Source organism: Canis lupus, chromosome 19, assembly GCF_048164855.1.
Source record: "Canis lupus baileyi chromosome 19, mCanLup2.hap1, whole genome shotgun sequence".
Taxonomy (NCBI): domain Eukaryota; kingdom Metazoa; phylum Chordata; class Mammalia; order Carnivora; family Canidae; genus Canis; species Canis lupus.
Window position 1 is genome coordinate 8094074 of NC_132856.1, and position 26574 is coordinate 8120647.

At 39.8% G+C, this 26574-nt stretch overlaps 1 protein-coding gene across 1 annotated transcript in view; it reads right to left on the reverse strand.

The window, feature by feature from the left end:
• SYN2 (synapsin II) overlaps window positions 1–25161 on the reverse strand; it is a 200641-nt gene extending 175480 nt beyond the window's left edge. The window contains exon 1 of the mRNA XM_072785093.1: window positions 24653–25161. Coding sequence (XP_072641194.1) covers window positions 24653–25047 — 395 coding nt within the window. The 5' untranslated portion in view covers window positions 25048–25161. The remainder of the gene's footprint in view (window positions 1–24652) is intronic.
• Between the last annotated feature and the right edge of the window lie 1413 nt (window positions 25162–26574).

The window sequence follows — 26574 nt, forward strand, 5'->3', positions numbered from 1 at the left end:
AAGGAATATGTACACACAATTAGATAAATAAATTAATAATAAATGAATTCAGCAAGGTTTCAGGAGACACAATCAATACATAGTAATGAATAATTCAAAGATTAAATAAAGAAAATTCAATCAAGAGGGACACCTGGGTGGCTCAGTGGTTGAGCATCTGCCTTTGGCTCAGGGTGTGATCCCAGAGTGCTCGGATCAAGTCCCACATCAGGCTCTCCTGAAGAGAACACCTGCTTCTCCCTCTGCCTATGTCTCTGCCACTTTCTGTGTCTCTCACATAAATAAATAAATAAAGTCTTTATGAAAAAAAAAATTCAACTAAGAAAATAACCCCATTTACAAAGAACAAAATTATTAGGAGTGAATATGGAAAACGAAGTACAAGACCCATACAATGAAAACCACTAAAAATCTATTGAAAAGGGCAACCCGGGTGGCTCAGAGGTTTAGCACCGCCTTCAGCCCAGGGCATGTGATCCTGGAAACCCGGGATTGAATTCCACGTCGGGCTCCCTGCATTGAGCCTGCTTCTCCTTCTGCCTGTGTCTCTACCTCTCTCTCTCTCTCTCTGTCTCCATGAATGAATAAAATCTTTAAAAAAAAAAAAAAGCTATTGAAAGAAATTAAAATCAAAACAAATGGGAAGACACTATGTCCGTGGATTGAAAAACTTGCTAGATGTCAATATCTTCAAATTAATCTATAAATTAATGCAATCTGTATCAAAATTCCAGCTTTGTTTGCAGAAATTGACAAACCAATCCTAAAATCCATAAGGAAATTCAAGGGACCCAGAATAGACAAAAATCTTGGAAAAGACAAAGCTAGAGAACTTATACTTTCCTCTTACACTTTCCACATTACTAAGCAAATTTACTGCAGAAGTGAATAATGAAGACAGTGTGGTACTGGTATGAGGATAGATGATGAATCAATGGAACTGAGAATCCAAAAATGAACCCATAATTCTATGGTGAACTGATTTTCAACAAGTGTGTCAAGACAATTCAATGGGGAAAGAAGAGCATTTCCAGCAAATAGTGCTGGGAAAAACAGATATCCACAGGTATAAGAACACAGCATAATCTGTTTCATTCCCAAGAGGGGTAAATACTAGAATTGCTTAACTCATTACTTTGTATACATTCTATGTCTGATTGAGTGTTGATTCTCCAAAACCTCTTTCTTGACCTTGATGACTAAAGTCCTTCCCCTAAGCTTTTTCCCAATCAGAGGTGAAATTTCAATAACTCTAATAGAATAATTATTCTGCTTTCAGAGTCAAGAAGTAGGAAAAAAAGGATGGATTTTCAACTCAAACAAAAATTCAAATCCTCACTTAGCACTTTCTAGCTGTATGCAACTTTGGGAAAGTTACCTAACCATCTGCTTATATGTAAAATGGCAATAACACCTCTTTGAAAGTGTAAGGATTCAACTAGAAAATGAATGTAAAGTGCCTGGTCATAGTAACTTTTCAATGTCAGTTCACTCCTTCTCAGTTTTGTAAAATGGATGAAGCTGACACTGGACCCAACAGGCAGATACTGTGCCTCAATGTGAAACATGTCCTCAACCAGTATAGAACTCAGGGGACCTAGGGACATCTCAAAGGCACAAATGATTAAAAGAAGCAAATGGGTGGAACATCTTTATATGTGTTTAATTGGGAACCTGATTCCCAACCTAATGCAATTCATAGGCTCTTTACATCATGGCTCTGAGCCTCGCTAGGCAAGGAGATGAGTGTCAGAAGAATGAAAAGGCACACTGCTCCAATTACCACGAATGCAAAGCATTACAAATAAACATGTGTTTTCAGGGACAGAATGAAGAGATCTGTTATGGAGAGGAACTAGGAAGTTTTTGACCTACAAGATTGACTTCAATTTTTTACACAGGAGGTAAAATTACAATCTTGCCACTTCCACCTCTGATGACAAGTTTTAATAGTAAGGACACTACTGAGTTTATTACAGTGTGGAAACTTGCTGCCATCAATTTGCTGGCCCTCTTCCATTCCCCTACCCTTTTGTTTTACACAAGCATTACAAATATATCTAATACTCTAAGCCAATCAAGAATAAGAAATTAGTGTAGACTCCAGGTCACCAAGGCTCTTTCTTATCAAAATAACTTCTAAGTGTGTGAGCTTCACAATTGCATACTACCAACCAAATACTGCTGTATGGATCAAGAGTGCACAGTCTAGAGGAGCCCAAAATTCATTAAGCAGTTCTAATTCAAATGATATTTACAATTCTTCATTAGTCTTCATCACTGTAACTATAATGTTCGAGTCCCTTTACAAAGGATTCCATTGACCCCTCAACCTATATCACATAGCATTCCTCTTTCTTCCCGTTTTCATCATACACAATATCTACACTAAGACCACAATATTTCCAAAATAACAATGTCTTTTCATGCCTTCCTGCCTCATTCCTCTACCTGAAATGCCTTATTCCCTCCAATCTCCTAATCTACCCAGTGAATTTCTTCCTTTAAATCTAGCTCAGATGTTCCCTCTTTGACTAATCTTTCCCAACCTCCTACCCTAGATCAAAATTAATTATACCTCCTCTATCCCTCATGGCAGTCAGAGGATAACATGAAGGCCTTGCATATACCAAGAAAATGTTAACATTGAGGGGCACCAGGGTGGCTCAGTCAGTTTAAGTGTCTGACTTGATTTCAGCTCCAGTCATGATCTCAGGGTCATGAGATCAAACCCCACATCAGGGCTCAGTGGGGAATCTGCTTGAGATTCTCTCTTTCCCTCTCTTTCTGCCCCTCCCTCTGCTCTTTCTCTCTCAAATAGGTAAATCAATCTTTTTTAAAAAAGAAAATGTTAAAGATGATATTTTGCTCATCCTAGTCGTGCCATTCATAATCTTTCACAAAGTAATATTTTAACTTATAAGAGATATTCTAAGTAAGTCTAGTGGATTTCAGGCATATATTGGTTATGTAATACTTTGCTTTGACTAAAATCTCAGGACGAAGCTCAATACATATACAACAAATTTTTAAAAAAATAGCTCATACTAATATATAGAGGATCCAAAGTATCTCTTACTTGAGTCTTCCCAGTCAGCCCTGAGGATGGTCCATGGAACTCTAACTCCAATCTGACCCTATCTCTGTATAAATTATAAAAACTTTGATCGAGAGAAGGGAAAGATTGTATCTAAAAGCATACAACAATTTAGCATTAGGGCCAGGACCCAGGTCTCCTACCTTCTAGCCCTATTATATGTCATTCTTGCCTTCCTACTCTTGGAGTTAAAAAGCCACATGAAAAAAACTGGTGTGAGAGAGAAATTGGAGGCTTAACTATCCTTAAAAATTCTACAGAAGCTTCTTCCATCAGCCTGCCAGCTAGATCAAAGGATATGCCAGTATAATACCTACCTTGAGACAGTCTTAATGACTGGATTAGAGATTCATTCGGGAGGCAGAAAGGGCCTGAGGCACTGGAGATGATGAGCAGGGAAGAGGGGGTTGCCTGGTCAGGAGGCTACTGTTTGTAAGGCCAGCTAAGTACTAAGTCTCAGAAAAGGGCCACCTGCATTATGGGCTTTCAGGGTCTTCAAGAAGAGCCCCACCCACCCACCAAAAAAGAAAAAAAAAAAGAAAGCAAAAGGCACCTCACTGACAAAATGTAGTTTCTATGTGATGTGACTGGTTTGGATTCAAGACCTAGGCTAAGCCCTATGGGTAGGTTTTCATCGCCTTCTATTAAACAATGCAGTGTGCTGTTTGAATTATAAAAAAATAAAAATAAAATAAAATAAATTTTAAAAAGACCTAGGCTAGATTCTGGTTGGCAACTATGAGTTGCCTGACTAACCTGTATGTTTTATGGCTTGTAAAATCAATGCAGTAACACTGATCTCACATGAGTATCATCTTGATTAAACAAGACAATGTAAGTAAAAGCACTTAGGGAGTACTTGGTACATAGCAGGCATTCAATAACCAGTAGTTCTATTCTCTGGTGTTAGATATAGCCCTTTTTGTTCAAGTTTCTTATAACATAAAAGCTTTTGATACTTAAAATACTGCAATACTGAGTAGTAATATAATTCATAATGAATTGAATGTGTCAAACCCCTCCCCTGAAATCCATATGTTGAGCCCCTAATCCCCCAATGTGATCACATTTAAAGGTAGGGTGTTTGGGAAGTCATTAGGTTTAGATGAGGTTATAAAGGCAAAGCCCTTATAAAGGGATTTGTGCCCTTTTAAGAGTTTGAAGAGATCAGAATTCTCTTTCTACCATATGAGGATATAGCAAGAAGGCAGCATCTATAAGCCAAGAAGAGGACATTCACCAGAATTTTATTATGCTAGCACCCTGATCTTGGATTTTAAACCCCCAGAACTGTAAGAAATAGATTTCTGTTTTTAAAGCCATGAAGCCTATGTTATTTGTTATAGCACCCAAGCTGACAAAGACACAAGTATTGGTAAGGAACTCTTATAGATTGCTAGTGGGAACTTCAAATGGTAAACTCCATAAAACTCAGTAATACAGTTTGATACTATCTATTAAAGTTGAACATACATATTGCCCTAACCCAGCAAATTTCCACTCCTGGGTAGGAAACAAGAGCCTATATTCACCAAAAGACATATACAAAATTTGTTCACAGCAGCATTTTTCACAGAATCTCCAAACTGGGAACAAGTTAAGTATTTATCAACAGCAGAATAGATATATAAAGTGTGATATATTCAAGCCATGGAATATAACTGAGTAATGAAAAAGAATGAAGTAATGCTCTATACAAGAAAACAGATGAATCTCATGAACATAATGTCAAACAAAAGAAGTTAGATCCAAAAGAGTTTATACTGCATGGTTCCTTATATAAAGCTCAAGCAGGCAAAATTAATATATAATGAAGAAAGTCAAAATAGTGGTTATCTGTTGGAGGAGGAGAAGTAATGACTGAGGAGGTACTCTATCAGTTTAGCAGGTATTGGTTATGCTGTATATATTGACTTGAGTTGTGCTTTATACTTGAAAAAACCCATTGAACTATAAACTTATTATTCTGTGCACTTTTATACTTCAATGTTTAAAAAGGGAAAACGAACCTCTGGGAGAGATAATAGACTGAAGGTCATAAGGTTCCAGAACTCCTTTAGCCTAGGACTACACTCTCTGATCTCCTTATATCCACTCCTTCACTGTCATGGTCTCATTATTATAAGCCTCTAGTATCTCATAGACGGACAACCAAAACACACTCCCTAAAGTCTCCAGGCCAACACAAATTCTTCCTCCTCCCAATTTTCAACAGTCTCCAGATATCTTCCTAAGGAAGGCACTGATTGAATCACTCTCTTGGTCCAAAATCTTCACTATCCCCACCAACTATGAGATAGAGGAAAAAATCTCTGAGCTTTGCATTGAAAGTTCTTTCTTATCAGATCCCAACTTCCTCTTCTAGCTATGCTTCATTTGCCTCTAGGAAAAGGACTTAGGCAGAAAAATTCATCGTTTACAAAAGTGATAAAAAGCTTAATCCCTCCCCCAAAGTTACCCCCACCCCATTCTCCATCCTTCCTCACTATTTTCTTGGGGGAAAATAATACTTTAGAAAGTTCTATTTCATCTTCAAATGATAAAGATTGGCAGCAAAATATAAAGAATAAATCCAGGTCCTGGGAATAAATAAAAGTAACTTCATTTCCCTATTTTTGGTTTCCTACATGAGATAATGATAACGATTCTTTTTCACATAGCACTTCTGAATTCACAAAGCTTTCATAACCTACTTTCATAACCTACTTTATTTCAATAAAAGTTCATGATAACCCTAGAAAGCAGGCATTTTCATTGACATTTATACATAAATATACCAAGGCTTAGTGACCACTAAGATTACTTTCTAGTTCTCATACTCCTGGGATTCTCTGCAATAGATGACATTTTTTTTCTGACAACTTCCTACTACTCTTCTGAGCATCTCTCTCATCCCTATCTCTACCCCTCCACCACCAGGTGTCTATTCTATATTCTATCCCTACAGAGTGTTGCTCTCATGGTGGGGTTATAATTTCCAAGATGTTGCCTGAGAGCACCATAGTCATCCTCCTATAAGTATTAATAAATTCCAAGATTAGAATTAGGCCTCCAAGATTAGAAAATCTTTAAGATCCAAAGAAGAAATCTAAAATGTGAATGTTTAGGCAATTTAAGAAGAGGTGAGAATAATATTTAGAGGAGTTTACAGTACCCCCAAGAAATTCATATTCCTTCAACAATTTTTTGAGGCCTACTATTGGCCAGTGTGCTAAAAGCTGAGGCAAAGAATGAAACATGGCCTTTGCCCTTAAAGAACTCACAGTCTAGTATAGACTTCACAGGTGTCAACCCTACTTGTAGTACTGACTTTAGCTCAAACAATCTGACTCTTGACTCCACAATCACAGAAGTTTTTGCTTAGACCAAATTCCCAAGAAGACATTCTAGCCACTGCTATCCATTCCTCTTCATCAATAATGAATGTCCCATTCAAAATCAAACGCACCAAGGGGCTCCTGGGTGGCTCAAGTGGTTGAGTGTCTGTCTGAGTGTCTGCTCAAGGTGTGATCCCAGGGTCCTGGGATCAAGTTGCACTTCAGGCTCCCCACAAGGAGCCTGCTTCTCTCTTTGTGTCTCTTATGAATAAATAAATTAAAAACAAAACAAAAAACAAAATCAAACCACCAAGTAAGCAAATCTACAAATAAACTGCCAAAAGTCCAGAGCAACTGTTTCACACATTTATAAACAAACATTAGGGAAAACATTCAACCTTACCTGTACTCATAGAAATGCATGTTAAAACATTCAAATACTGCTTTTATACCTATTAACACAAAAAAATAATAATGGGCTGAAAGTGAGGTAAAAACAGTTGAGGGACTACAAACTGGAAAAGCTTTTTATAGGAAGCAGTACAGAAATATCAAAAGCTATATATGTCATAATTTTTTGTCAAGTAGTTACTTTCCTGAAAATTGAAAATGCCTATAGCCTTACTATGTAATAATCATGAAAAATTCTAAGTCAACACAGTTATCTAATAGAAATATAATTGGATAAATCATGGTACAACAGCTATGAGAAAATATGTAAGTAACAATATGTAAAAAGTATAAGCAGAAAAAATATGAAATTATAGTTAGACAACAATCACAATTACATAAAAAAATGTTTGCATATGGACAAATACATTGGAAGAGAATATAGAAAAATGTGAAAGTAGTTGCTCTGTTGCTATGGTAAAATTATGAGAGAAATATGTCCTACTTAAAACTTTCTTTAATCATGTTGATATGTCAATAAATCCCACTTTACTACATTGCTTGTTTAATTGACTGTCTTCTCAAAGTATAAGCTTTGCGAAGACAGGTCAAAGTCTCTTATGCACAAGCATTACAGCACCACTTCCTACAGAATAATTCATGAAAGAATGAATGAAATACATAGGAAACACCTCACAATAAATACCCCCAAGGAGGGGAGGGGAAGTGGACCACTAAAAGTAAACAAAAGGCTGATCTCTATGTGTCTTTTTTAAGCTCTGAATATGGGAAAAGCCAAACCAACCACTAAAAAGTCTCTGGGAAGTCTTTATTTCCTCAAGGCCCCTGCCGAGATGCTCCTAAAGGGTCTGGAGAAAGACACGGGGTTCTGGGAAGTAGACACAGCAGTAGGGTACTTCCAGGATTTGAGAGGAACACATGGAATCAGAAGAGACAGGAGCTTCATATCCTTTCCCTACCCCTAAATTCACTGCTCTTTGACTCTCAGAACCTTGCATATAACTAAAGCTGGACTTAAGGGGTAGGATGTAGCAAGAGGGACAGGCTATAAGAAAAAAAAAAAAAAGGCAGGCAGAAAAACATAGATCAGCAGGGAACAGTCTTTTTAGTAGGAACTTAAGTCTGTGACCACCTGGAACTCTGGCTAAGAAATAAATTTCCAGGTACAAAGAAAAATAAGACGCTTTAAAGGAACTGGGCTCTGGAGTGAAAATCTCCTTTCTTGACAACTTAAAATCAGTCTGAAATATACCAAAGACACGAGAAGGATTCTAAGTCATAAAAATATTATAAGCATTAACAAAAACACATTGGGAAAGGAGCTAATCTTTAAGTTGTTTTTCAACCAACCTACGCAGCACCTGTCACAGACCATACAGGCTCTTTCCAGCTTAAGCAATTTTTTTATCCATCCTCAGTGCTTTTAGGCAAAAGTGTCAAAATTGACTAATGTAGAGCTCAGAAAGGAGTTTAGCTGCATAGAGAAAAGGGACACTGAGTATGGAAAAAAGAACACAAAGAAAAATCTAGATTTTAGATGTAGCTCTACTTATTTCAAGTTGTAACTATAAGTGAATCACAATCTACCTGAGCCTTGGTTTCCTAATTATAACAGGAAGTTATACCAACTTACAAGGTTAAAGTAACAACTAAGTGAAGTGACACATGCAAGTCAGAGTACATAATAAATAATAAAGTTTTATTTAAATGTATGACTTTATTACAGAATCTTTAAATGCTACAATTTCCTTCCAGGGTCAAAGTTAAGTTGAGTGCATTTTTTTTCCAAGCAAATCTGAATGCATTAGCTATTTGAAAGCTACAGGAAAATCAGTCTTATCCCACTTTGCCAAGTCAACTCACAGTTTATTCTTTCAAAGCGTAGACTTTTCATGTGAGCAAGTGGCAATAAAGAATGATTCTCCTTTTCCCCAATCTGAGTGCTGAAATTCCACTATTCATTAGATAGGATTAGAGTTTTTCTATTTTCCAGATCCTTTTATGAAAAAAGCAAAAACCTGTGAAAAGGAATTGCCAATAACCAATTGCCAATAACCATTAACAACTCCTGGCTAAGCAAAAATTAACTCAGTCTGCTGAAAATTAAAGACTAGGAAATAGGGATGCCAACAATAATTTGGCTTACAATTCCCAAGAACCTCCTAACTTCAAGGAATTTCCAACCACCAAAATTTCCCCAATTCCCACATTTCAGCACCTAAAAGTCAATCATACTAGTTCTTACACTGAAAAATAAGACCTCATGTCCCAGTTTTGTTTCAGAAAATATGTTTACCTCTGGAATGGGTCCCAGGTCATTTATAGAACATATGTCTGTGGACACAGAATGAAAGGCATCAACAGGGAGAGAAGGCATAGAAAAGCAAAAAAAAAAAAAAAAAAAAAAAAAAAAAGATTAAATTAAAAATCACCACCTCCACAGTTTTGAGTATAATCAACTGCCCTGATTCTAGGAAAAATATATTTGCTTCCCTAAACTCCTACTTCTCATAACTGTCCATGACAATACTTAAGAGGAAATTGAGAAATTCTTCCTCATATCAACTCTCAATCCCACCTGTTGCAATAGTTTCAATCCATATATATTTAAATCTATATGGTACAGTTTGCAACTTGACCTCCCAACAATCTTATGAAGAAAGAAGGACGGGTATTATTATTACAATTTTAAGGATGAGGAAATTGAGATTCAGAAACTTGTTATGCCTGAATAACAAGTAGACAATAGGTCTAACATGGGTAGACCATGACTTCAAATCTATGCTTTACAGAATACCATGGTGCTTCCCTAAGGTCTTTTGGCTCCATTCTTTCCAAAGAATACCAGTCTCAATCTTCCTGTCATCACCTTCCATGACAATGTTCACTAGCTTTTTGTGTTAGAACCCAGAAGTTTCTGCAAGAGACCCTTGAGGTAGTATTAAAGAGAAATCATTAAGCTAAACACCCTCGGAAAACAAAGAAGTTTGTTAAATGGCTGGAAGAACTGATATTCTTGCCCATGTCATTTAAGCTTCCAACTAGATTAGCCATCCACCTAGTTCTATGGCACTTGCAACTCAGTACAGGAAGCCCATAGTAAAGTATACAAGATCCAAAGCCAAAGATCTGAGTTCTAGTCCTGACTCTATCATTTCCTAGCTATGTGAGCTTGGGTAACGACTCCATCTTAATTCCTTTATACATAAAATGAGAATAACATTAATTGTGCTCCACAATTTATGTATACAATGGAATATTACTCAGCCATTAGAAATGACAAATACCCACCATTTGCTTCAAAGTGGATGGAACTGGAGGGTATTATGCTGAGTGAAGTAAGTCAATCAGAGAAGGACAAACATTATATGTTCTCATTCATTTGGGGAATATAAATAATAGTGAAAGGGAATATAAGAGAAGGGAGAAGAAGTGTGTGGGAAATATCAGAAAGGGAGACAGAACATAAAGACTCCTAACTCTGGGAAACTAACTAGGGGTGGTGGAAGGGGAGGAGGGTGGGGGGTGGGGGTGAATGGGTGACGGGCACTGAGGGGGGCACTTGACGGGATGAGCACTGGGTGTTATTCTGTATGTTGGCAAATTGAACACCAATAAAAAATAAATTTATTATAAAAAAATAAAATAAAATTTAAGATTAATTGTTCCAAAAAAAAATTGTGCCCCACAAATACTATTGTGTGGTGGATTAAATGAGACAATGGATGTGGTAAGACTCAAAGAATAAAACTTCTACAAATAAGCCATCTCAAAAACATCTTCCCCAGAGGCTGTTTCAAAACACTAGTAATCAGTGTTTTCTAAACTATATGCAACTAATACAACCAAAATGAAGGAATATTCATCTAGGTTTGTCCTATTTTTCAAAATTATTTTTAGTGTCATAGAAATCTGTCTACAAATTATTTTACTTGATTTGAAGTCTTCTATAAATACTCATATGGTAAGCTGTTGTCTTAAAGCTGCTGTGAAAATCTGCTCATCATGGTAGAACATTACTGAACTCTCCATGTCCCGGACACTGCATTAGACATTTTCAGTTTACTTTGACTAATTGTCTTAAGAATCTTTTGAGATATGTCTTATTTCCTCTTTATAGATGAAGAAACTGAAGTTCAGAGAGAACAAGAAATTGCCCAAAGTCAAATGTGTGTCATTGTCATTGAGGATAAGAAACATCAAGGTGTTTAGTGTCAAGAAATTTGAAACACGATTTATCTAGTGTTTACACAGTATATTCAGTAAGAGAATGGACTCAGAGCCGGACTACCTGGGTTCAAACCCTGGACTCACTATGAGCTTTAGTTTCTTCATTTGTAAAATTAAGTTCATAACAATAAGCTATTTCATAACCTAGTAAATAAGTTAATACATCTACTTAGAACAGCACCTGCCTGTCACAGAGTATATCCAATATATGAGGTATTACCATCCATCATTTCTCCCACACTGCTTATCCAAACTTCTCCTCACTAATCACTCAGCCTTCAAAGGCTAGCTCAGATCTACCCTTCATGTGAAACATTTTCTGACTTCATCAGCCCATAGAAATTTCTTCCTTCTCTGAAACCTCTATACTGTAGAAATCACTTGATTTCTAAGAACTTCTGAAGATAGGTGATTTAACCCAAATCCCTAAATTTTGAAATAGAAATTGAAGCTTAAGGAGTTAAATTGCCTATGATGACACAAAAAAAATTAATTGGCAGAGTAGACAATTGAATCTGGATATTTTAAATGTTTACAAAGCTCCTTCTACTATACTCTCCTTTTGTTTTGAGATTCTACACAACTTCTTAAAGCTGAAAGCATATACTCTATAATTAACTGATTTTAAGTATTTAACTGGCCTTGTGAGCTTCATGGCAACTAACACACTAAAGTTAGTAGCTTTTTGCTGATTGATTAGCAGATCAATCTTTCACTGATGCCCTTTTGTCCAACAGTTAAGGTGTTAATACTTCAACACTTTGCAGCACAGAATGCAACAGAACTTAAATTCTCACCATCAGGGAGTGATAGGGGCCGAAAAGGGAAACCTATTCATATGTATCCCTAGAATTGCATTACAGAATTGCATTGTAGTGCACAAATTTGGAGCCCTGCACCATGACTTGAGGTACAGCATGCTCCAGCATGATTGCCCCTACACATACAGCTCCTCTCTGGATTATTATTGGAACCTGGAAGTATAAAAGAAACAGTCTTCAGTTGAGTTTTCATTATTAATATTAGGGCCCTTCAAGTCCTAATTTTGAGTCCACAACAGAAAAAAGACACTTCAATTTCCTCCCACAAAGCCCAAGCCTCTTTTTGCAGGATAACCCCAGGCTAAAGTTATTGCATAAAGTTGCTAGGTCCCTTGAGCAGAGAAATAAATATGGGGTATATATCCTGGAAAGTTATTATATCTGTACTTAGGAGGACTGGAATGGAAGAATGGTCCTAGACAGAAGGAAAAAAGAAAGAACAGGCCCTAAAATTTGAGAAAGTCTAAACTAAACAAAGACATCAGCCTATGCTGAAAAGGGGGAAGAAATAGAGAGCAAATGGCTGTTCTCCAGAAAACATGCATGGAGTGTTTATGCCCATCTAAAAACAAAAAGGGTGTTAGAGAGAGGAAGAATAGGTACATCATCTTGTAAGGGAGGCTAGTAATAATAATTAATGCTTTTATAGCACTTTATAATTTATAAAACTTTTTTTAATATATCACTTCTTAATGAATAGTCACTTTGGCTAATGCAGCTATTGTTTGTTTATATTTACAGGGAGCTGAAGAGTTGCTTTTGATCATCATTCATATGTTCATAATTTTTTCATAAGTCATTGATTGGTCCAACAAATAACTATTGAAAACTTTCTTTGTCATACCAAATGCTGGGGATATCAATATTAAAGTTGCAGTCATTGTCCTCAAGAGGATCTCAGAGTTGAAGGTGAGGAGATGAGAAGATAAAATGTGATTATAACACAATAAATTAATTGCTATGACATAACTAAGTACATTATGATTTCTAATACAAATTGAAAGAATTAAGAAATGAGTAAGTCTAGTTCTTGTTGACTCTTCAATAATCAACAACTGAATTGAATCTTGAAGATTATCCAGGCAAAAACACAGAAGAAGCCTTTCAGGTAGTAGGAGTAGTACAAATTTAGGGACATGGCAGATTCAGTTAAACCTAAGTAGTTGGTCATAGCTATCAAAGTAGGTGGGGAATCAAAAAAGGGTAGAACTGAAGAGGTAAGCAGAGTCAGATCATGAAAAGCTTACTATGTATTCAACATTTTTCAGTCACAATGCTGTTTAATTCCTCAGAATTATCCTTCGGATAATCCAAAGGAATTTTTTTCACTAAAGAGAAAGAAACAAGCAGCTTGAGTGTCCCACGATTGGATTGGGTTTTTGGTTTTTTTTTTTTTTAAGACTTTATTTATTCATTCATGAGAGACACAGAGACATGGGCAGAAGGTAAAGCAGGCTCCTCAGGGGAGCTCAATGTGGGACTCGATCCCGGGACTCCAGGATCACAACCTGAGCCAAAGGCAGACGTTCAACCACTGAGCCACCCTGGCATCCCTAGAGTGTTTTATACTGAGGAAAAGTTTTTTGGATGGTGGGGGAGGGAGGCAGAATTAACTTCAAAAAAATGAGCTCCATGAGAGCCAAGTATCAATATAGGCTAGGGAAGAGAACCTCAGTCCTTAATTTTATTTCATCTGCCTTTACTCTGCTCAAAGCTGCCATGGGCCAGATAATACTTTACAGTATTGAGGGCTGCTATGGCTCTCATTCAGAGTCAAATCTCTAAAGATTTATGATTTGGACTGATTGAAAACTGGTAACTAAGTTAATTTGTATTTCATACAGCATAAGAGCAAAAGCATTCTAATGCTTGTATATACAGTGAATAAAGAGGATTTCCAACATAACAACATATACCTCTTATCCTAGAATACTTTTTTCTCACCCTTGTTCCTTTCTATCCCTTTTCTCATTCTCTGGATCTCTCTATCCTTAGCTCAATTTGGCAAAGATTTACTGAATTCAAACTATGTGTCAGACACTGCTGAATGCTAAGGATATAAAAATGAATAAAACACTAAGTCTGCTGCAAAGAATTCTCCATCACACAAATAGATCATTGTGTTGAGTCCAGTGATAAAGATATCCACATGATTGAAAGCATGGAGGGGACAGAGGTGCCTAATATATCCAGGGGGTAAGAGAAGACTTTCTGAAAAAAAAGGAAATATTCATCTCAGTCTCTAAGATATATGAGTTTACTCAAGAAGCAAAGAGAAAGATAATTGCAGGAGTGAACAGCATAAACAAGGACAAAGGAAAGGAATGCCATAATGTGTGTATGGAACTACAAATAGTTCAATAGTGCTGTAAATTGAAGTTTAGGGATGGAAATGGTTAGCAGATTGGACAAGAATGCATGGGTCAAATCACAGGAAGGTGATGAACTTCACCTATCAGAAATGGGATAGGACACAAAAAGCTTTAAGAAAAGGAATGAATAAGTCAGATTCATATTTTAAATAGTTCATTCAAGCTATTAAGTAAAAACCATGATAAGACTTGCAAGTTCTAGGTGAAATTAATGAGAACTTGAATAAGCAAACGTCAGTGTGTCAGTGTCCTCAGTTGAGACAGAGAATATGAAAAGAGCTGGAATGGGGATCCCTGGGTGGCGCAGCGGTTTGGCGCCTGCCTTCGGCCTAGGGCGCGATCCTGGAGACCCGGGATCGAGTCCCACATCGGGCTCCCGGTGCGTGGAGCCTGCTTCTCCCTCTGCCTGTGTCTCTGCCTCTCTCTCTCTCTCTCTCTGTGACTATCATAAATAAATAAAAAAATTAAAAAAAAAAAAGAGCTGGAATAGGAGGAGAGATAAGGTCTTCAACACTGGAACAAATGATCCTGAGTTACTTCCAACCATCCAAATGGAGACATCCAGTAGGCAACTAACCATGTGTGTAAAGGTCCAGACAATGTTCTGGTCTAAAGACGGAGATTTGGAAACTGATTGCATTTAGGAGGTTAACTGACATCTTGAGAGTAGATGGGAAAGTATGCAGAGTGAAAAAAAGAAGTGGGAAGAAGATGGGACTCTGAGGAAAACTTAATGAGGTAAGCAAAGAAAAAGAACACAAAGAGTAAGAAGGAACTTTAAAAAGACAGGTATGAACAAAGATTGCCATATTCAGACGCCAAGGGACTTCTAAATGGAAGATAAACAGTGTCAAGCCAATCCATGAAAGGATAAATTGACATCTTCCTTTGGATTTAGCAATGAGATAACCTAGCAAGAACAATTTCAGTATTATGGAGATGGAAGATGTCAGTGCAGGAGGGGAAATATATGATAAGAAAGTAGAGACAAGAGTGAGATTGCTATTTCCCATCTGGAAGAATGATTAAGAAGGTGGAGAGCACATTCTGCTTATTTATTTACAAGGACAGAGCAACCAGTAGAAAATGAGAGAATGAAAAGGAGGAAAAAGGGGTGAAATTTAGAGCAAAGACATGGAGAGCACAGAGGGGTTGGGTCTTTTTTTAAACAAGACGACAGCATCCTCACGCTCTGAGAATGGAATAAAGAAAATGAGCATTGAGGTAAGATAGAGAAGCAGAACAAGAGCATTCTACAGGAACTATGTAATAATAGCATGGAATCCTGAAAGTCATGTATGTGTTCAGAAGAGTGTAATCCAGGATATAGCAAAAGTTTAGGATTGAGAGTAGTGACAATGAAGCTGAAAAGATAAACTGGAGTAGGTTATAAATGAGCCCATAAGCAACAATGTGTTGAAAAAAAAATAAAAAAATAAAAAAAAAATAAAAAAAACTAAAAAAATAAAAATAAAAATAAATTAAAAAAAAAAGCAACAATGTGTTGGAGAAGAATGTTAAAAAGAAAATTAACTGTAGTATTTGTGAATGCTTTTGCTTTAATATTTTGAATGAAATGTGAATAGGAGAAAAGAACACAGACACACCTTTCAAAGCCATTCTGTTTCTGTCTTCATTTCCCTCTGTAACCACTCTTCCCTAGTCACAAGTGAAACTGAAGCAGAGCTATTTTAGAATTTATTAAATCAGAATTTGAGGTCTTGTCCCTTATGGTTAAAATAGCTGAGCCAGGGGATCCCTGGGTGGCTCAGCGGTTTAGCGCCTGCCTTTGGCCCAGGGTGTGATCCTGGAGTCCCGGGATCGAGTTCCGCATCAGGCTCCCTGTATGGAGCCTGCTTCTCCCTCTGCCTGTGTCTCTGCACCTCTCTCTCTCTCTCTCTCATGAATAAATATAAAAAATCTTTTTAAAAAATAGCTGAGCCAAATGGGTAATATCTTTTTTTTAAAAAAAGTTAAATTATATTTCCTTTCAAAAAATACCAAAGAAAGCCTTCAAAAATTTTGCTTTTGAGCCAGTAGCCTTCAATTTAAAAAACATATAGATTCTTCATCCTTAAAGTGTGCACAATAGTCAAGAAAACTGCACACTAAAATTTGGGGAACTCAAAGGGACCAAAATAGGTTGGGTACCTGCTGTTGGAAACAGGGAAGAAAGCAACAATCAGTAGTATGGCTCTTTACCCTTTAGAAGGTGCTTTTCCAAAACTTTATTTTATTCAATTCTCACAACATAGCTATGAGATAGACATGTTTTTATCTCCATTTCACACATAAAGGAACTAATTTTTGTCTGTGTTATTCCAGAACCTAGAACAGTGTCTGGCATATGGTAAGTCTACAATGAAAAAGGAAAAGGGGCTCAGAGAGGTTATGTAACTCTGATTAACGTCATATGGTTAAGGGTGGAGCCAGGTCTCAACCCTAGGTCTTCTGACCCTCACATTGTTTCATCGTACTGAAGAGAAGAAAAGAGTAAAATGATTGAATACAATCATAATCTGCTTTCCAATTTTACGTGAACTGATTACAATTTCAGAAATGCCTGCTGTTAAGCACAAACACCAAGGCCAGTATACTTCCTCCTATTCTTAGTCATGCTGCATTGGCATCTTTAGAGTTCAGAGATCTATAGTATTTGCTCACTCTTTATTCCCTCCATAGGTCACCTGCACTATTCTAAGTTACGTCCTCCTGCTGCACTGTAGTAGTATCTGCAGAACAGAAAAGCCTTTTATATCATCCTCTCTTCTCTCTAGAAAGCTATATGTAGCCTTCTGGCATTCAATTGCATCTACGTGGAAAGTTAAAGGATGACAGACAATGCCACCCAATGATTATGCAGGTCTTATTCACAAGATTTTAGTGTGATGCAACATTCCATCCTGAGGCTACTATGTTTAACCACACCCTCACTCTGTAATGGATATGATCCTGAAAAAGCTATGTACATATAAAATTTTTGTAAAGTAATTTCAAAAGCAGTGGGGTGCTTACTATTTAAGCGAATTATGAGGTAAATTCTTTTGCAAAAGAAACCTTTTTTATAACAAAAAATTTTTCTGCTGGCAAATTCATCTTGTATGTGTGGGAATCTAACAATTAGGGTTTAGAACATGACATTTCAGCTTAATAGCTATTTGCTATGACCTAAACAGCTAATTTTGGGCAAGTGACTACTTTTATGAGTTTGTTTATTCATCTATGAAATATTCTTTCTACTGTTTAGAATCACTGTGAGGATAAAATGAGATAATGTGTATCCATATATTGTATAAACTCCTTAGCATAGTATACATGGCAGGGATCAAGATATAAAGTCTGTCAGCCAATACTTCAATGTATGTATATAAAAGTTCTTAGATCAGGAAGAGGAATTTAACCACAAGTCCCTAAATCCCATCAAGAGGAGGTAAGAAAGAGGTACTGAATGGCTAGTACTCAAAGATGAGCCTTTCATCCAAAGACATGTTTAGTCACTTATTGACCTATGCCTCTTCTTCCACGGATTTACAAGCACTATGCCATAAAATATAAAGTTTTTTTTTAAAGAAAATGACACAAAAACTGTACCATGCAAATACAGTGGTACTATAAGGGATCTTACAGAATGTCTGTTTCAATCCTGTCATTGAACAGATTTTAGAAAATCAAAATCCAAAGAGGCAAAGTGATTTACCTAAGGATATACAATGGCACAAACATTTCTAACCACAGCTTCATTTTCTAGGACAGTCCACCTTTATGGATGCTAATTACCATACTATAATAAATCCTACTTAAATGTCCATCCTCTCCCCTACTGGACTGGAAGATCCTAGCAAACAAAGCCTATGTCCAACTTATTCTTATATCCCCAGCATGTGGCTTGTGTTAGGTGCTCCACTACATTGAATATACCCCAGTTAAAACTGTTTTACCAATTTGAGAGGAAGATATATAATTCTGGAAAACTTATCTTTTAGGCCTCCATTACTTTTCGCTTAGCAAGATACTGAAAAGGCTAATAATGTAACTACTGATCTGAACTTGGGTACAGAAAGACAAAAAGCAATCCCAGGTAGACAGGAACACTACTGTAAAAATGGGTCCCCATCATTATAGCACAGTACTACTAATATGTTGGACTTCAGTTACTGAGTTTCCTTCAACCATTTTACAATTACCTTTGCTGAAACAACAATACAAATAAGACAATGAAACTGCCAGTGTGATTATAGTGTGATGCTCATGTGGCTCTTTTTAAAGTATTTACTAAGAATTCCACAATGAATCTTTATTTTTTTAAATATGTATTTATTTGAGAGAGAGCAGGAGTAGGGCAAAAGGGTGGAAGGAGAAGCAGACTTCCCCACTGAGTAGGGAATCTGATATGGGGCTCGATCCTAGGACCCTGAGATCACAACCTAAGCTGAAGACAGATGCTTAACTGACTGAGCCACCCAGCCAACCCCAAATGAATCTTTAAAAGTAGACAAAGACAATATTTTTAAGGAGAAAAGGATTAAATTTGAGAGCTCTGCCTAAAGAGTGATTGAAGAGTATCAATAGACCTCTTTGAGAAAGACGTGGTTCTAGCTACAGTGGAGCCCTGGATGCCCCTGCTCCTGCTTCTGCCTCACTGCTGTTTGAACAAATCAGTCAGGAAGCTGCTCCGCAGTCATGGCTTTTAAAGGCACTGGGAAGACACCCTGGAACCAGAGGTGGCAATTCAGTGATTTAGAATTACTCTAGTTGCAACCTAAAATCTTCAAAGACGGTATGTGCTGAGTTGATTAGAGGTGAAAAGGAAAAAAATCTCAAAGTGAAAGGACCAGTCTGGATGCCTACCAAAACTCTCAGAATCACAAGAAAAATTCCGTGTGGTTAAAGCTCTAAGACCCAGGATTGTTTTCAGATGACGATCTACAACAACGTATTCATCTGCACAATCCTTCTGAGATTTTTTTTTTTTAAGTTGGTTGTTTTTGTGAAAGATGTGTTTTTTTTTATTTTTATTTATTTATGATAGTCACAGAGAGAGAGAGAGAGGCAGAGACATAGGCAGAGGGAGAAGCAGGCTCCATGCACCGGGAGCCCGACGTGGGATTCGATCCCGGGTCTCCAGGATCGCGCCCTGGGCCAAAGGCAGGCGCCAAGCCGCTGCACCACCCAGGGATCCCCCTTCTGAGGTTGTTAAGCAAATTACTTCCCTCACTATTGAGCCAGGAGTCAAGGTTGAAGTAACCATTGCAGATGCCTAAATCAACTTTAATAAGTCATCAGTTTGAGAGAGAGAGAGGAGAAAGAAACTTGAGTTGGAGTCAGATAACTTCTAGTCCCCATTCTCTAACTTCTTATTGGACTTTGGCCAAATCTTTCCATTTCTCTACACTAGATAATCATTCAGGTTCTTTCAAGTTCAAATGTTATAATTATAAAGGCAAAAAGTCCCTATCAGTCCTTGAAAGAGTCAGGGATGGAGAAAGATAACAAGAAGGTAGAAAGATGGTAAAATAGAGGGATACTGTGGTATAGTGGGGGGAAAAGGCTTAGTAGAGAGCCTGAAGTTCTAGATTGTAGTTCTGGTTTTGCCATTAACTATTTGAGGATCCTTATCCTTGAACAAGTCACTTTCCCTCTTCAGATCAAGATTTCTCCCATTTATAAAAGTAGCCAGATGATCTTCCAGCTCTAATAATCTAGAATTCTAAGCTACAGCCTACTGCTATTATGAACAATGAAACTTTATAGAATCAGTATGTTTGTGTTCACAAATCAGAAACAAGACAGATAAAATATTTAGTAGACAGAAGCTTCAATCCTCAGTTGAGTCCCCCCATCCTAGCCCCGCCCAAGTTCTCAGCCTCTCACGAGCACTGGTCCAGACTACTGTACTTTGAATTCCCCTATTCTTAATGGTATGTCCCAAGATGGACCATTAAAGCATGGAAATAGGTGCTGCCTAGATAATGCATCAGTCCAGTCTCTTCACTGTCTCTCTTTGTTCTACCACTATACTTTCCTTATACTATCCACTCTGGACTGAGCCAAACCTATCTCTTTTTATTCAAATTCTTCAAGGTTCAGTTCAAAACTCGATACTTTCATGAAGCATTCCCTTCTCACTATAGATCACATGTATTTTTCACTCTTTTAAACTTCTATAATACTACAGTGTTGTGGTACAGATTCAATTATATTTGTAAAGAGCTTAGTACAACATTTCCCATTTGGCAATTGCTCAATAAATGATAATAACAATTGTTGCCACACCTTTATTACTAATCACATATCCTTTAGATCAGTGCATCTTACATTTAATGTGCATGTGAATCACCTGGATGTTTATTTATGAAAATTATGATCCATTAGGTATGAAGACCTGATAATATATATCAAAGAATTCCGGGGCTGGGGCACCTGGGTGGTGTAGTCAGTTGAGCTGCTGAATGTTCAACTCTTGATTTCAGTTCAGATGGTGATCCCAGGGTCAAGGGTTCAAGCCCTGTGTTGTGCTCCAGAAGCAGTCTGCTTGAGATTCTCTCTCTCCCCCCCTCTGCCCCTCCCATTTGTGCTATCAAAAATAAATAAATAAATCTTAAAAAAAAAAAATCTCCTGGTTGATGTCAAAATGCAAGGGGTAGTTTTTACTCAACTTAAAAAAGTATGTATTATATCTATCCATCTGAACAGAAAGATCTTAGAAGACAGATGCTATGTCTCCTTTATCTTAGCATATATACCCTATATAGAGAAGGTGTTCAATAAACACCTGTGGACTTACCATATCTACAGTCCCTAGAACATCTAGATAAACTCTAGAATGCCTGTGCTATGCTGATTTTCAAATCAAACATTGAGACTTGCTAAGATGAAAAAGCTCACTTGGTCCCTGGAATTGGAATTGCTGAAAATGGAGACAGGGGAAAATCTGAGAGAAAACTTACCTCTTCACCAGTGAGAGTGCAATATGCAGAAAAAAAAACAACAACATACAAATGGACATTTGTTCCTTGTTTAAGCACAAAGATAATTAGAGTTCAGTCTTAACTGCACTTTAAATTTAGGTATGGACCATAAAAGACGACATGCCTTTTCAGGCTATATATATATATTTTTTTTTTACACTAGTAATGATTACTAATGATTAGGAGCTTGATTTCATTTTTTTAGTGGAGTAGATACATTTATCCAATGATTCTTTAGAGTACAATTAATCTAAAGATCTCAACCAACCAATGAGAACACATTTCAAGCAAGAGATTGAAACACCCTCCAATTTTTCCCATGAACTTAGTCATGGAAAAGTCCCCAAATTCCATTGCCAAAATTACACTGATAAAAAATTGGAGGAATCTGCTGTATATTAAGGTTGCCCTGAGAGGCTGCCTACTTTAAGCCCTTCTTTTAAATCTCCAATTATATAAGTGCTTATTAAAACCCTCTTTATTTTAGCATTCTGTAATTTAAATGGGACCAATATTCTTAAATTCTCCTAGGAGGCTACACTCTAACTTCCTATTCATGAGGAAAATAATATTGAGCATATATGATACCTGCTCACTGAATGCTATCTAGATAGCTTTAGCTGAGACAAATTTACTAAAATTTGCCATTAAAGCAAAAAGAACCTTTTTAAGTCACTACTTGTCATAAGCAGGCATCTGCTTCTTAACTTATAGAGAACTTTCAACAAAACCATTCAATGATATTTAACTGAGATGTTTTTAACAAATTTAGGCAAGAGACAAAATCCGTAATCCTGAGAATTGCTATTAAACACAGAAACAGAAAAGCGTGAAATACTGTCAAGCACTAGACTCAAACTGGGTTTATGAGTTTTAATAAATCAATGTTATTACTTCAGAGAAAATCAGAAAACAGTTGGGAGTCAGCCCAAAGGAAAGTGGCTTCTATTACTTCCATCAGAAGTCTAGTCTCCAGGGCAAGGCAAATTCTCTGGTTCATGCCAGGCAGGCAGTCTTCCTAGAAAAAAATAGTATCCAAAAAGAGTTTTGAATCCTAAGTTGCTGAAGCAGTTCATGCTAAACATTTATCATCAGCAGCCACATTATACCCATACAAATGAGTATCTTGCTATCTGTGGGTACCTAATTGGTAATTAAACCCAAAACAAATGCGTTCAACAGGATAGATCAAGACAAGGTACAGGAGTGTCAGATTCTTGCATAAAAAATGAAGCATCACTATCATTCCCACTTATCCCCTCCTTTTCCTGGCCTTTCTTGAAGACTCTTGTAAAGCTTTCTCCAATAACTCTGGTTCTCACAATCACTCTTTTATTGAATGCCTGGAACATTGGTCCAAAATAATAATTGTAGAATTGTTTTTTAACTTTTCATGTTTCCATTTTGTCTCCCAAATTTCAATGCGAGTTCTTAGTAAGACCCTATATTGCCTACCCTGTAGAGGGAGCCAATTAATATTGCCAATAATATAATTGCGAGGCAAAAATAGCACAGTGGAATGGCAATACTGGAGTCAGATGGGCCCAAGTTCAAATCCTTGGTCTACTACTTGCTGGCTGTATGACTGGGAACACATTACTCACCTGTTGTAAGCCTCAGTTTTGTGTTGAGAATTTAAGGAGATATATATTAGAGCACCTAGTAGAGGGTTTTTTTTTTAACTTTTATTTATTTATGATAGGCACACAGTGAGAGAGAGAGAGAGAGAGAGAGAGAGGCAGAGACACAGGCAGAGGGAGAAGCAGGCTTCATGCACTGGGAGCCTGACGTGGGATTCGATCCCGGATCTCCAGGATCGTGCCCTGGGCCAAAGGCAGGTGCTAAACCGCTGCGCCACCCAGGAATCCCTAGTGGAGGGTTTAACATAGAACAGAAGCTTAATAAAGCTCGGTTACCTACCTTTCTCACTTAACGAGCACTTGTTGATTTGAACTAAGAGTAATCCTCCTAGGGAGCTACCAATGGTACCATTATATACTTTTATATTTTCCTCATACACTCTTGCTGGTGTCTGTCATTTCCTAACGCGAGTCCCTTAAGATTTTCTACTCCATTGTTCTGAGAAAAGGCAACTACACAAGCCACCCAAATGACTATTCAGACCAGTCATATTAGGGGCCAGCAGGAGTGCATCTCCACATCCAGCTCCCACTTCCATTACACCCACGCCAGTACTCCCTCCCTCCAAGTCTCCCAGGGAGAAAAATGATAGAGAAAAGCAGTAAAGCAGCCAAAAGAGAAAATGGAGATAAACAGCTCTGTGGTTCCTCTGTGCCTCACTCTTGGGAGGAAGTGCTTGGGTCCAGTGTCTAACCCCAACCCTTGGGAGAAAGAAAAAATAAAACCCTTCTCGTACTCCTGAAGAAAAAGCAACCCAGATCCCTTGCCTCTTCATTTCTTCAAGCCCTTCAGTAGTCAATTTCTCCATCGCCACGCACCCCAGCCATCTCCTGGGCCAACTTTCTGCTACATAAAATAGAGTCTCTTTAAGCTGATCTGTCTTAAATGAACCCCATTCATGCTTTCACAAAGTGGCTATCTCCTGCATTAAGGTAGGTCTATTTGTTTGCGCTCTTTTAACCATACTGAATATTTGACCTCGGGCATCATCTTCCCGGCTGGAAAAACCCACCATCACTTTCACAACCTCCTCCTCCCCCCCGCCCCCACACACCCGTGGTTTTTTTGTTGTTGTTGTTTGTTTGTTTTTTTACTAAAACAAAAACAAACTCAAAAACTCACAAATCCCCTCCCTGCTGCGCAAAACATAAGAATTTTATTATTCTGCAACGGACTTCAGCCCCGCTCCCTGGGAACAAACCCCGGAACACCTGGGCTCTCACACCTGTCCTGTGACCAGCGTTGAGAACCACGCTGACACAAGGCCTCCCCCAGCCGGGTGAGCACTACCCCACCCCCGTCACCCTCTTCCCGCAAAACACCCATTCCCACCGAAAATTCACGCAGCGCCTCACTCTGTGGGCGGCCTTTTATTGGTCTTTAAGTGTTCCACCTGAGCTTTTCCGTGTCTTGGCTGAAAGTCGGCTCCGTCTCCCCACCCCCACCCCTTCAAAAAACAAAAAACAAAACCAAGCCGAACAAAACTCATTTTTTTTTTTTAAGATCCGTCCCCGCCTGTTGTATAAAGTAGTTCGTGTCGTGAGGGCTGTGAGAAAATCGCGGCCGCGTCTCACCTCGGGATCCGCGTCTCGGGCGCCTCCGCCCCCCGCCTCAGCACACTCACCGCCCGCCCGCGTCTCCCCCTGCGGGACCCTGCGGACCCCCCTCCTCGGGGCTCAGAGCCGATTCCCTGGCGCCCCGGGGCCAGCTTCCCCGCGGCCTCCAGCTGCCCGCAGGCCCCGGGAGCCCCGGGAGCCCCGAGCGGCGGCGGCGGCGGCGGCGGCCCGGCACCTACCAGTCGGTGTGCGGCTCGTCGACGACCAGCAGCACCTTGGCCTTCCTGGCGGCGGCGGGCGCGGGCGCGGGCGCGTCCACCAGGCCGGCCGAGGCGGCCGTCTGCTTCACCGCTTGGGACAGCGAGCTGAAGAAGCTGCTGCCCACCGACGGCGCCGCGGCCGCCTGCGGCGCGGGTTGCGGCGCGGGCACCGGGGCCGGGGCCGGCAGCGGCCTCCGCTCGGGGCCCGGCGACGCGGCCGGGGGCGCCGAGGAGGCCGAGGCCGCGCCCGGACCGGGGGGCGGCGGCGGCGGCGGCTGCTGGGGCTCGGGCCGCTGCAGGTCGGTCATGTAGCCATTGGGCAGGTTGGCGATGAAGCTGCTGTCCGACAGCCGGCGCCTCAGGAAGTTCATCATCTGGCTTGAGGGGCTGGGGGCGCGCGGGGCGGCGGGGCCGGGCGGCGCGGAAGGCGAGACTGAGGCAGCGGCGGCGGCTGAGGCGCTGAGGCGCTGAGGCGCTGAGGCGGCTGAGGCGGCTGAGGCGGCCCGGTCCGCGGCGCACGAGCCCAGCAGACAGCCGCGGTGCACTGGGCCGGGCGGGCCGGGCGGCGCGAGGCTCCGCGCCAGGGGGAGGGCGGGGCCGGGGGCGGGGCCGCCGCTCGCCCCGCCCCGCGCCGCAGAGCTGGCTCCGCCCCCGCCCCGCCCCCGCCCCCGCCCCCGCCCCGCTGCCCCGGCGCCCTGCACGTAGCCGTGGGGGTCCCTGAGGGCCGGGGGTCGCCAGCGCTGCTGCGGCCCGAGCGGAGCTCTGTGGAGAGAGCGTGGCAGACAGTCTTGCTCCCTGAGAATACGGAAAAGGGAGCCGAGACGCCTACCACCTTTTTGGTTGGGGCTGAAAGAGCCGTGGCCCACCTGGGATTCAGATGAAGGAAAATGTCCCCACTCCTTTGGAGGAAGAGAGGTGTCAGCCTCCCCACCCTGAGGTGAGAAAGGAGCCATTCCCCTGGCGTGCGCGCACAGACACACGCGCGCACACACTCCCCGTAGTGGGAAGGAAAAGAACCACCTCCTTTCTCAAAGCTGGGAGAAAGGTGCCATCTCCTCAAACTCCAGGTGACGGAGGAAGGAATAATCTGCCCCCCCCCCACACACACACACACACACGTACCGCTAGGATGAGAGAGAGAGAGAAAAAAAAAAAAAAAACAAAACACACCCCTTCCTCAGTGTTTGGAGACAAGGACATTCCCCATTCCCCCTTCATCCATCCGGTGACAGAGACTTGACAGATCCCGTCACCGCGTCTGCAGACGCATTTTTGGTGACTGCACTTTAAGGCTGGCTCACTTAAGAACACCTTCTTCTCTTCCCCTCCTCATGGACCAGAGAGAAGAGGCCGTATATAAGGCTGAAGACCCCCTCCCCGCAAGGGGGATACCTAAGGGTGCCCCCCTCTGTGTTTCCCTCTCTGATAGGCAGTGGAGCATCCTAGGTAGTACCAAGAGGTTCATCTCTTCAAAATCTTTCTATTTGTTTTTTTTTCCAGTTCACTAATTAGATACATCTGTTTCCACCTCCAAGAAGACCTCTGATTATTACCTTCCCATGTGTGTTCCCTGAATCTGGTATGACCTCTGGACCTTTGTTTTCACCTCTCACGAGAGATCCTTAATCCATGTGTTGTACTGGAACAAGACACAGCAGATATAGTACTTTATATTCAGACCACTCTGGGTGATATGGGACCTCAGGCAGGCAAATTAGCCTATGATAAAAGGCTATCCCTATCTGATAAAAGACGATAATACTTTAATTTTTTTTTAATTTTCATATAATTGACACACAATGTTACATTAGTTTCAGGTGTACAACATAGTGATTCAAGGAGTTTATACATTATGCTATACAGAGGTAACACTTTTCAAAGTTGTTACACAGAATAAATGA